The 13,020-nt window shown below is 41.6% G+C and overlaps 1 protein-coding gene across 3 annotated transcripts in view; it reads right to left on the reverse strand.

The window, feature by feature from the left end:
• Window positions 1–13,020, reverse strand: part of ATP6V1A (ATPase H+ transporting V1 subunit A) — a 60,395-nt gene that overhangs the window by 24,278 nt on the left and 23,097 nt on the right. For all 3 annotated transcript variants that reach the window (XM_079766489.1, XM_079766490.1, XM_079766488.1), the window contains exons 3-7: window positions 12,075–12,203; window positions 9,157–9,371; window positions 8,466–8,603; window positions 3,797–3,948; window positions 518–680 (exon numbers count right to left, since the gene is read on the reverse strand). In XM_079766489.1, the coding sequence (XP_079622615.1) occupies window positions 518–680; window positions 3,797–3,948; window positions 8,466–8,603; window positions 9,157–9,371; window positions 12,075–12,203 (797 nt within the window). The remainder of the gene's footprint in view (window positions 1–517; window positions 681–3,796; window positions 3,949–8,465; window positions 8,604–9,156; window positions 9,372–12,074; window positions 12,204–13,020) is intronic.

Consider the following 13,020-nt stretch of genomic DNA (forward strand, 5'->3'; position numbering starts at 1 on the left):
CTAGAGGCAAACAATCTATTAGTGATCTTCTAATTTCTAAATAGAACATTTTAGTCTCTTTTTTACAAACTGTCTATATTTAACCTCTCTTCTAATCAATGTTGCCAAAATAATACTCTCCATCACTCCAACCTCATCTCCCTGTCCCACTGTGCTGTAAAAACGACAGCCATTATTTCCATTTCCTAAGTGAAATCCATTATTTTATAGAAAAAGGAATATTATTACTACAGTAACCTAGAAAATCATATAAAGCCCATTGTCTATTTTATATTATCCCAATAACTGAAAACCACCAGACTACAAAAAGAAACTTTCAAGCATCTGTCTGGCTGAAACAAATTCCTTTCCTTAAATATATAAATTAAATCACGAGTATAATTAGAAAATTCCTTAAAATATCCATGATAAACAAGAGTAATGCTCCAGATAAAACACAAAGCTTTAATAATTGCTAGTGAAAGTTCATTAGTAGTATTTTCTCTAAAATATTATTTGAAACTCTATAGATACAGACCTCTGGGAAGTCACGGAGGACTTCAGACATCTCATTTCCTCTTTCACCACATCCTACATAGATGATTACGTCACTGTTGGAATACTTGGACAGAGACTGCGAAATCACTGTCTTTCCACAGCCAAAAGCCCCCGGGATTGCAGTAGTTCCTCCCTGTACACATCTAAACAAAGAAAACAAAGTGTAAATTATTTTACTTGCTAATAAATGCCAGTAAATAAAATAGGTGTAAGTTAAAGAAAGAAAGAACTTTGAAATATTTTCATGTGTATCTATGTATACACTCACAAAAAGCAATTATAGGTGTAATTGCTCCCCTAGTTAGTACCTATAATAGTATTGTTTGTTAATCACTGATCATCTCTATCAGCTTTAATAGCTGAAAAGTGAAAGTAGATTCCACAAGGTACCTTAGGAAAAGGGATACACACAAAAAAAGACAAATAAAATAGTATTAAAGATATTCTGAATGCTTATTGAAATTAGTTCATGAAAGAACAACCTATGAATTAGAGCTACAATAAAAATATAAAAGACTATTGAAAGTTGTCTCCTGAGGTAAAAAGTAAGACCTTAAATTCACAACTTGCTGTGGGAATGAACAAAAACTTTTGATAAGGTATTCAGTCAACCCCTTTTATCCATCCAATAACTATTTACAAAGTACTTCCAGAACATTAAAAAATGTGCGCGGAGATACTAGAAAGACAACAGATAATAAGATAGCCATGTTTGCCTTGGCTGGGTGGATCAATTGGATTTTATTTCCAAAAGTTGTGGGTTTGATTTCTGGTCAGGGCACATACCAAGGTTGCAAGTTCCATCCACGGTCAGAGCATGTATGGGAAGAAACAGATGTTTCTCTCTCACACTGATGTTTCTCTTTCTTTCCCTCGCCTTCTCCCTCCCATTTTTCTCTCTCCTCCCTTCCCTCTAAAAAATCAATAAAAAACATATCCTCAAATGAGGATTTAAAAAAAAAAGATAGCCATGTTTCTGTATTCAGAGTGCTTACATGCCAGGGGGATAAACTGCAGTCAGTTGGTGATTGCAGTACTACTTAGCAGCCACTTCCACACTTTCCCTAAAATGTGGCAGTGGAGAGCGAAATAATCTTAAGGGCAGAGGAAAGTGAATGTTGTGAGGGTGTGTGTGTGTGTGTGTGTGTGTATGTGTGTGTGTGTTGGGAAGGTCTGGACTGGAGAAATGAGATGTGACAATAAGGAAAATTTTTTATAATATTGTGTTTTATCATAAAAAATCACTACAACACCGCATCCTTAATAATAATTGACTTTTTTCAATATAAAACTAACATACACTAAAATCTTTTCTCCTCTAAATCTTTCAGTGACTGATAAATTCAGAAGGCATGCCCATTCATCCTATGGCTTTACATACCTCTTTCAAATCACTATTAACCTAGGGAGGGGAGGCAGGGCTGGGTGTACCCCACTTTGGAAGTTCAGCAATGCAACCCAATGTGAAAAGTGCTATCACAGAAAACAACCAAGGTGTGGGAATACACAGGAACAGGTGCACAGTCTAACACTGGATTGGAGTGGGGTTAGGAAAGTCTCCCTGAAAGAAGATAAGACCAGAAAGGAAAGAGAAATTAGTCAGATAAAGGGAAGTAACATTTTCAGCAGAAGGAACAGCATGGCCAAGACCCAAGAGGGAGCACTGCTTGAGAAATTAACAGTCCTCAGTATGCCTAGAAGATGGTATATAAGGAAGTACCTAGGCAATTAAGTGCCTGAAACAATATTGAAAGGTAAGCAATGCCCAGATCATGGGTAGCTTTGTAAAGAGTTAAGGAGTGTGTATTTGTATTTGTTTTAAAAGCAATGAAGAGCACTGAAGGTTTTCAAGAAAACAATGAGGAACAGACATGTTTTAAATGGATCACTATGTAATAAGGACAACCACTTAGAAGGCAAGACTGGAGATAGCAAGTCTGATTAAATGTGATTATTGCAGGAATTAGGGTAAGAGCCTTAATTAGGGCCATGAAGCAGGGATGAAAGATACAGACAAGAAATATTTAGGGAAAAGAATAAAAGCACTTGTTCAATAATGAGATGTGGAAGGGTAAAAATGATCCTTGAGAGAAGTAACAGATTTTAGATTAGGCATTCAACTGCAGGGATGGATGAATGATAATGACATTTGCTGAGAGGGGCAACAAAGAAAAATGAGCAAGTTGTAAGGAAGGAAGTGGTGATTAAGATAATTACTTTAGTTTTGAAGATACTGACTTTGAGGCACCTGTAGGACATTGAAAAGGAGAGGTATAATCAGAAGTGTTTTATATATGAGTCTGGAATGCAGAAGAAATTTGGGATGAAGAAACAGATATTGGAGCCTATATATATATACACACACACACACACACACACACACACACACACACACACGTATATATATGAATATTTAACCTTTTGCAATCGGATGTCGAGATTAAAATTACTCTTTGAATGTATCAATAATTTGAAATATAAAAAAATCCAAATAAATAAGTTTGTATAAAAAGAAACTCCAGTTTTTTATTCTACTGCCGCGCTTTGTAAAATCTGGGGTATTTAAAAAATTAAATCCCGAGTAGAATAAAGGAATCGAGAAAAAAGCAAGCGAGTGCAAAGGGTTAAGTGATGAGAGTGGATGAAGTTATCCTCAGAGGGTAAGATATCTAATGATGAGAAAAAAGGCCCTAAAAGAGGAAAAACACTAAGAAATAACAAAATTAAGGAGAATAAACCTGCAATGAAGAATTAGAACTTGTGGACAAAAGTTAACAGGAAGAACAAAGAAAGAAGGTGTTTCAAAGAGGAAGGGTTAGAACGAAATAAAATGTACTTACTGAATAACTATGGGAGTGACTGACTATGTTAGTGAGAGTAGTTTCAGTTGAGTGGTGGAGCCAAGGACAGAGTAGTATTGGTGAATTAGAGAGAAAGGTGAAAAGAACTATTCATTCTTTCCAGAGGTGTGGCTGTGCAAATGAGAACAGTGGAAGGTAGAAAGGGGAAAGAAAAGAATTTCTCTAGATAAAATGTATTATAGGATTAGCACATAAAAATATTTATCTATAAAAAATATTTTCTTCTCAAAAAAGAAACACTATATGCTCTTATTACCTTTACCTAATAAGCACCTGGATATAACATACAGCACAGGGAATATGTCAATACTATAGTAACTTTGCATGATGGCAGTTAGTTATTAGGCTTACTATGGTGATAATCACTCAGGAAAAACTGGGACACAACTCAAACTTACGGAAAGAGGGCATCAAGGATTCTCTGGCCAGTCAACAAAGGATGATTGGCAGGCAACTTCTCAGTGACAGGCCGAACTTGACGTACAGGCCATACCTGGACCATGCTGAACTTATCCTTTATACCTTCAAATTCCAGCTCCAAGACAACATCCTATAAAAATACATCAGGATTTGAAGCACAGTCAAATTTATAAACATCTATTCCTCTAAATCAAAGTAACCTCAAATTCTTCTTGGCGGTAGGAAGGTGTTTTGTAGGGAAGTGGGGAGGTAGATTTATACTTTTTATTGTAAATCTTTATATTCAGTTCTATTACTGTTCAGCACTTATTACTGTTTTTATGATTAAAAACAGCTTAGGAGTTTTTGAGAAAGAGATATCTCAAGTAATAGAGGAACAGTTAACTAAGTTATGAGGATATACATAGGGAGAAGTCTGGAAGGATATAGGAGATACTCCTGGGACTGAGGGAGAGGAAACATGAATGTTTTCATAAATTACTTTCCATTTGTTGTTTTATTTACTTTATTATAATGCTCCTATAACTGCTTTAATGAAAAACACATCTATTAAATAACCCTAAAATATTTAATAAGGTTAAATATTTAAAAATATTTGCAAAAGCCAAAAAATAATTAGTAATACTCTAAGATTTATGAACATTGACATGATTTCAACTATTCACAAACAATTCCAAAGTCCAAAGACCTATAAAATCTGTAATTCTGTTGATACATGAACCACTTTAGGGTGGTTTTCCACATAAAAGTGAATGAGTCTCTAAGCTAGTGAGTTAAGGCTAGCTGATTGCCCAGAACTCCAATCTTAACTCTTGTTCTCTACATATTATATAGCACAGACTTATTCTTGTGAAATAACTAGAAAATTATCTTTTATCACATTAGGAAAAAATGATATGCTACACTTGTCTTCATAATAGTTATCTTCATACCCACAAAGATTGTTAGGGATTTGATATGATATGACTACCAATAACATTAAAGAACTAAGTTTTAAATGACTCACCCAAGAATTCATATATTCCATTATGCAACTAATTATGTGACTACAGATTGACAATTAAAATCAAAGTCTCTTATAGGTCTGAAGAATCAGGACTTTAAATAACGTAGCATAAATTCACAAGGTAGGAAAACGTTATACTAGACTAGAGGCCCAGTGCACAGTTTCCTAAACTGGTGGGATCCCTCAGCGTGGCCTGCGGGGATTGGGCCAAAACCGGCAGCCCAATTCTGCCTACCGCTCCTGCCTGCCACTCCTGCTCATCCTGGCCCCACTGCGCCTGCCGCAGGCTCCCGCCCAGTCAGTCTCTATTGGGAAGCTCGCGCCGCCACAGCGATGCTTGCCACCTGTGAACACTATGTCTGGTGCCCGTCGGTCAGTTGAGCAGCACTCCTGCTGTGGGAGTGCACTGACTACCAGGGGACAGCTCCCGTGTTGAGCATCTGTCCCCTGGTGGTCAGTGCGCATCATAGCAACCGGTCATTTGGTTGCTTAGGCTTTTATATATATAGACTAGTGGCCCGGTGCATGAAATTCGTGCATGGGGGGGGTCCCTCAGCCCAGCCTGCACCCTCTCCAATCAGGGACCCCTTGGGGATGTCCGACTTACAATCTGGGACCGCTGGCTCCTAACCACTCACCTGCCTGCCTGCCTGATCGCCCCTAACTGCCTCTGCCTGACTGCCTGATTGCCCCTAACCCCTCTGCCTGCTTGATCGCCCCTAACTGCCCCTGCCTGCCTGATCACTCCTAACTGCCCTCCCCTGCCAGCCTAATCTCGCTCCCAACTGCCCTCCCCTGCTGGCCTGGTCGCCCCCAACTGCCCTGCCCTGCCGGCCTGATCTCACCCCCAATGGTCCTCCCCTGTCAGCCTGATCTCGCCCCCAACTGCCCTACCCTGCTGGCCTGATTTCGCCCCTAACTGCTCGCCCCTGCTGACCTGATCGCCCCTAACTGCCTCTGCGTGCCTGATCACTCCTAACTGCCCTCCCCTGCTGGCCTGATCTCACCCCCAACTGCCCTCTCCTGCCAGCCTGGTCGCCCGAACTGCTTTCCCCTGCCGGCCTTATCACCCCTAACCACCTCTGCATCGGCCCCCACCATCGTGGCTTTGTCTGGAAGGATGTCTGGAAGATGTCTAGTCTAATTAGCATATTACCCTTTTATTAGTATAGACTACAGGCCTGGTGGACGAAATTCGTGCACAGGGGGGGGAGGGGGAGGTTGTCCCTCAGCTCAGCCGGCACTCTCTCCAATCTGGGACCCCTTGAGGGATGTCCAACTTCCCGTTTAGGCCAGATCCTACTGGACTGTTGGCTCCCAACTGCTCGCCTGCCTGCCTTCCTGATTGTCCCTAACTGCTTCTGTCTACCAGCCTGATCACCCCCTAACCACTCCCCTGCCAGCCTGATCGCTTCTAACTGCTCCCCTGCCAGCCTGATCGCTTCTAACTGCCCTCCCCTGCAGGCTTGATCGCCCCCAACTGCCCTCCCTTGCAGGCCTGGTCCCCCCCAACTGCTCTCCCCTCCTGGCCTGGTCCCCCCCAACTGCTCTCCCCTCCTGGCCTGATCACCCACAACTGCCCTCCCTTGCAGGCCTGGTCCCTCCCAACTGCCCTCCCCTGCTGGCCATCTTGTGGCAGCCATCTTGGGTCCACATGAGGGCATCCATCTTTGACCACATGGGGGCAGCCATCTTGTGTTGGAGTGATGGTCAATTTGCATATTATTCTTTTATTAGATAGGATAGAGGCCTGGTGCATGGGTGGGGGTGGGCTGGTTTGCCCTGAAGGGTGTCCCGGATCAGGGTTGGGGTTCCCTTGGTGGTTAGGGCGGCCAGGGCGAGGGGCCTGCGGTGGTTTGCAGGCCGGCCACGCTCCCCAGCGACCCAAGCGGAGGCCCTGGTATATGGGATTTATTTATCTTCTATAATTGAAACTTTGTAGCCTTGAGTGGAGGCCAGGGCAGGCCAGGGCAGGCGGAAAGCTTGGCTTCCTCCATCGCCAGGGGCAACCCAAGCCTCCGGCTGACTCCAGCTCCATGGCTGCCATCATTTTTGTTGGGATTTATTTATCTTCTATCATTGAAACTTTGTAGCCTTAAGCAGAGGCCAGGGCAGGCCAGGGCGGGCGGAAAGCTTGGCTTCCTCCATCATTGGGGACAACCCAAGCCTCCCGCTCTCTCCAGCTCTGTGGCCTCCACCATATTTGTTGGGTTAATTTGCATACTCACTCCTGACTGGCTGGTGGGCGTGGCTTGTGGGCGTAGCGGAGGTATGGTCAATTTGCATGTTTCTCTTTTATTAGATAGGACTAGAGGCCCAGTGCACAAAATTAATGCATGGAGGGATGTGTCCCTCAGCCCGGCCTGTGCCCTCTCGCAATCCGGGACCCCTCAGGTAGGGTCCCTAGGCCTGGCCAGCGATCAGGGTCTATTGGGGCTTGCCTACCCCTGGCTGCCGGCAGCTGGGCCCGCCCCCACCACTGCTTGCCACATCTGTGCAGCGCTGCCTCCCCTCCCCCACCACTGGTCACCTCCCTCTGTGGGTGATAGGTGTGGGGTGCGATCGCTTGGCTGGCCTGGGCCTCCCTCTGCGGGGTGATTGCTGGCCAGCCCCGCACACCCACCACAGCGTTGCTGGCCGGTGGCCTGTGCCTCCCTCTGTGGGGCTCCGCAATTGATCGCCCAGCAGAGGGAGGCCTCGTACACCCGGCCGGGGCTCCATGATCTATCGCTTTACAGAGGGAGGCCCCGTCCACCTGCCACAGAGCCACCAGCCCGGTAGCCTGGGCCTCCCTCTGCAGGGCAATCATGGGGCGATAGTGGGGCTCCCCAGCCGACCAATCACATCGCACCCGCCTTGGCTGGCCTGGCTCCAGTGCGTGTCATAGCGTGGTGGTCTGGAAGATCATCCGGACAGTCGTTCTGCTGTTCGGTCATTCAGTCAATTTGCATGTTACGTTTTTATTATTATAGATAGTTCTCTCTCAAAAAAGAAACACTATGGCCTGGCCAGCATGGCTCAGTGGTTGAATGTCAACTATGTAACCAGGAAGTGATGGTTCAGATCCCGGTCAGTGCACATGCCTGGGCTGTGGTCTTGATCCCCTGTGGGGGGCGGGCAGGAGGCAGCCAATCAATGATTCTCTCTCATCATTGATGTTTCTATCTCTCTCTCCCTCTCCCTTCCTCTCTAAAATCAATAAAAATATTAAGAAAAAAAAAAGAAGAAGAAACACTGTGTTCTCTTATTCCCTTTACCTAATAAGCACCTGGATATAACATATAGCACAGGGAATATGTCAAGAATATAGTAACTTTGCTTGATGACAGATAGTTAGTAGGCTTACTATGGTGATCACATTGTAGGGTACATAAATGTCAAATGACTATGTTGTTCACCTGAACCTAATATAATATTGTATGGCAATTAGACTTTAACAAAAAATAAATAAAAAAAAATTTAAACTTGTTTTTGTATTCCCAAGCCCAAGTTAAAGGAAAAAAGTTGAATAAAAAAATGATGGGAATTACTTAAAACCTACACATTAAATAACAACTCTATAACTATTTAGGGAACTAAAACTGGCAACTAGCATATATAAGTAGGGCCACTCTGTGAGATAAAATTTATGTGATACTTACAGAGGTATCGTAATTTCCAGGTGGAGCAATGTAAGTTACAGTTCCTCTGCTTCGTGGGGGTAACATGATTTTGTGTTTGATGAGTGAATTTTCATTGACAATTCCATAAATATCTCCACCAGTGATGTGACTACCAACCTAGAGAACAAATGCATTTGTTGTTTAATGTTCAAATAAATATCAAGTAGACTGACCCCTGATATTCTTTAAATCATTTGCCTCAATTATCAATAAAACGTATTAGTTCTATATTCCTGGTGTCACATGAGCTCACTCATCTAGGAGAAAGGATGAACAGCATGGACTGAAGAACAAGAACAGCATTGATCGGACTGTCGGGCCTCGGAAGGAGGGTGGGGGAGGGTGGGGCCGGGGGAGATAGATCAACCAGGGGACTTGTGTGCTTGCATGTGAGCCTAGCCAGTGATCACGGACAACAGGGGGAGGGGGGCATGCATGTGGGGGGTTTGGGAAGGGAATGGGGGGGGGTTGATGACAAATATGTGATACCTTAATCAATAAAGTAATTAAAAAAAACGTATTAGTTCTATAATCCTAGTGTATTTAAAGAAAAATTTATACTATGCTTCTGTGGTCTATTTTTATTTGAATGAAGAGTACAAAATAATTCACTAAATATCCATTTCACATTCTTTCACCAACTTTAGAAATCTTGATTACAAAGACATACCCGTAGGTTTTTGCAAGGTGTAAAATCCCATTTGATATCTCTGCTAAGAGCAGACACATTTACTCCTCGAGGAATGTAGATACTTTGGGTCTGATTGCTGATGTCCGACAAAGGTCTTTGAATACCATCAAATATGGCTCCCATAATGCCAGGACCAAGTTCTACAGAGAGGGGTTTACCAGTGCGGAGTACAGGATCTCCAACAGACACACCAGCTAGAAACAGTAGTTGAGGAAAACTCCCTAAGAAAGTTTAGAGATACTATAAAAAGGAAATACCACAGTTTAGTGGGAAATGATACTTAAGGAGCTAAAACAGAGATTGTCAAACTTTCTCAGTTTACAACATTCTTAGTGTTTTAGTAACATTTTCACAGTGACCTATGACAAAACTCCTATCTAATAATTCAATTTATTAAATAGTCATCTCCAAACAACTTAATATATATATGTTCAAACAACCAAGCAGCACGTTGAAATATACATAAATAGAAAAATATATTTTAATTTCATTCTTAAATAAACTCAATTCTTACAAATGGGATATAGGTGACTGTTAGGCATTTTACAATTTTCAAACCTTGGAATCAGATTGAATACCTGATCCATATTCAGCTGCACAGAGTGCTTGCTTTTTAGTTTAGCAATCACCAAAAACGCAGCTTTGTGAATATATGACATCATCGGCAAGAATATAGTGCAGCCAAGTAACGAAACTGCTTATTATCTCAAACTACTTGGTCACATGGTGTCTGACAAGATGTCTAATATTCTTGTGTTAACCTCAAAAATTTAAAACATCCTGGGAGTTGAAGTTGCCCAGAGTGTCTTGGTGCAGTTTGAGATACCATAGAACTAAAAATAGAAAGAAAAGTTTCTCTTTAATACACTGTTTCAACTATACAACTTAAGAACATCAGTCCCCTAAAAAGGATATTAGTTCCTAACAAAAAATTAAAATCTTAAGAATTACTAAGTTGTTTTAAAAAGGAAAATAATAAAGCCTGCAAATAAGCACACTGAGTCCTGCTTGGTCTCGTTTACTTGTTCATAGGCGTAAAAGCAGTACAACTTTTATTGACACTAATTTAGCAATATCAAAACTAAAATGCATAAATTTTGACCCAAAAATCTAACTTATGTGAATTCATACTATAGTTACATTATAAATGACTAGAAACAACTAAAATTTCTATCATTAAGATATTGATTAATATACCATATGAATTATGGTATATTCATATGATGAAATCTATGTAGCTGTAAAAAAGGAATAGGAGCTTCTATGAATTACTCTAGAAAGATCTCCAAGGTATCTTTTCATTTCTAATAATTAGTTATGAACATTTTTAAACCTATTGCAAAGATGAATTTTACAGTGAACTCCATCTGCTATTTCTACAGGCTAGATTCTACCATTAACATTTTACTATATTTATCACATATCTATCTATCTTACACAATACATTTCTTTTTAAGGGGAGAAAAGTACATATTGATATTGGTTCATAAATGCAAGTAACAAACTAGAAGGCTATATAATAATAAAAAGAACTAATTAAAATGGCTGCACGCATGTGTGTGTGTTCTAAAAACTGGCCAGATACAAGATGACGAAAGTGGGGAGAATTGTCACCATATACATGTCCATTTGTTTATTTTAAAACTGCAAACCATGTAAAACAATAAATAAAAGATAACAGTAACAACAGAAAAAATTCTTTGATTAGTCACAATTTCATAGCCACAAAGATTTCTCATTTTATTTCAAATTTTCAGATGACTTTTTTTAAAATTAGCACAGTACTCACACACACAGAGAAGTTACTGGCACCATGTATTTTAGTATGACAAAAAAAAAGTTGCTCCAAATAAATCTTAAATAGCTAAAGAATTAATGCTGATCTTGAGAGCCAATCTAAGTAAAATACACAAATGAAGTCCCTCACCCCAACCCCTGAAAAATTTTTTTTAAAACTGCTTTCTCTTCACAAGGCTTAACCCTTTATCTCTTTATTTCTTATAGAAAATTGAAAATAAATTCTATGTTTAAAAGCCAAAATTATAGTAGCCAAACTAGCCAAATAGTAAATATTTCCCAGTACTAAAGTTATCATGTAACACATCACCCAGCATTATTTATTAGAATAAAGATAGAATGGTGACTGGTTTACTATTATAAACAGAAATGATTGGAGACTTTTAACCATACAAATTGATGATGCCATTCTGTTTATGGTTTCTTCTACAATTTGTCTCCCTTTAATTGATTCCCCCTAAAGTTTGTGAACTACTGAAATATTAAGAGTAATTCAGAAAATAATACTCATTTATTAAGAAGAGCACTAATTCCTAGTACCTTTCTTCAATATACTCCTGTATAAATCAGATTTCTAATACCAACATTTCATGCTTCTGATCCCACTGGTTGTTCTGCTTCTACCTTTGCCATAGATCCTTAAAATATGCCTTGTAGAAAGTGGCAAAAAATTTAACCAAAAGGCCCAACCAGCATGGCTCAGTGATTGAGCATTGACCCATGAACCAGGAGGTTAGGGCACATGCACAGGTTGCAGGCTTGATTCCCAGTGTGGGACGTGCAGGAGGCAGCCAATCAATGATTCTCTCTCATCGTTGATGTTTCTATCTCTATCTCTCTCTCCCTCTCGCTTCCTCTCTGAAATCAATAAAAAAATATTTAAAAAAAAAAGAAATTGGGGGGGAGAGATCAACCAAAGGACTTGTGTGCATGCATACAAGCCTAACCAATGGTTGGGGACAACAGGGAGGTGGGGGCATTCGTGGGGAGGGGTGGGGGATGGGAATGGGGGTATGAGGACAAATATGTGACACCTTAATCAATAAAGAAATTTAAAAATTAAAAAAAAGAAAAAAAAGAAATTGAACCAAAAAGGATACAAGTTTCTTCATACACCTGGATAGTGGCCATGTCACCTTCCAATCGGATAATCTCTCCAACCAACTCGCTATGGCCCACTCTCACCAGCTCATACATGGCTGCACCTGACATTTCAGAGGCTGTAACCACTGAAAAGAAAAAAATGCATATTTTGATGACTTAAGACTCTGTGAATAGTTATAGATAAATAAAATATCCAGTAAATCCAATGAAACAGCTCTCTCAGATATTCATAAGGAAAATAAAACACCCACTATGGAACATAGTTTCACAGAAAGATGCATTTTTAGCATATGATATATAGGGACACAAAATAAATTTGTTAGGCTGAAGATTACACATTTATAGAATACTAGAGGCCCCATGCACGAAATTTGTGCACAGGGGAGGTGTACCTAAGCCCAGCCTGCACCCTCCCCAATCTGGGACATCCCTCTCACAATCCAGGACTGTTGGCTCCCAACCGCTCGACTGCCTGCCTGCTTGATTGCCCCTAACCGCTTCTACCTGCCACCCATATCATCCCCTAACCACTCCCCTGCCAGCCTGATCGATGCCTAACTGCTCCCCTACCGGCCCGATTGTCCTAATTGCCCTCTCCTGCCGGCCTGGTCACCCCTAACTGTCCTCCCCTGCAGGCCTGGTCCCCCACAAATGCTCTGCCCTGCAGGACTGGTCCCCCCAAACTGGTCTCCCCTGCAGGCCTGGTACCCCCCAACTGCCCTCCCCTGCTGGCCTGGTCACCTCTAACTGCTCTCCCCTGCAGGCCTGTTCCCCCCCAACTGTCCTCCCCTGCTGGCCTGGTCACCCCCAACTGCCCTCCCCTGCAGACCTGGTCCCCCCCGCAACTGCTCTCCCCTTCAGGCCTGGTACCTCCCAATTGCTCTCCGCTGTAGGCCTGGTCCCCCCCAAATGCTCTCCCCTGCAGGCCTGTGTCCCGCCCAA

This window comes from Cnephaeus nilssonii (genome assembly GCF_951640355.1).
Source record: "Cnephaeus nilssonii genome assembly, chromosome: 3".
In the NCBI taxonomy this organism is placed as follows: Eukaryota; Metazoa; Chordata; class Mammalia; order Chiroptera; family Vespertilionidae; genus Cnephaeus; species Cnephaeus nilssonii.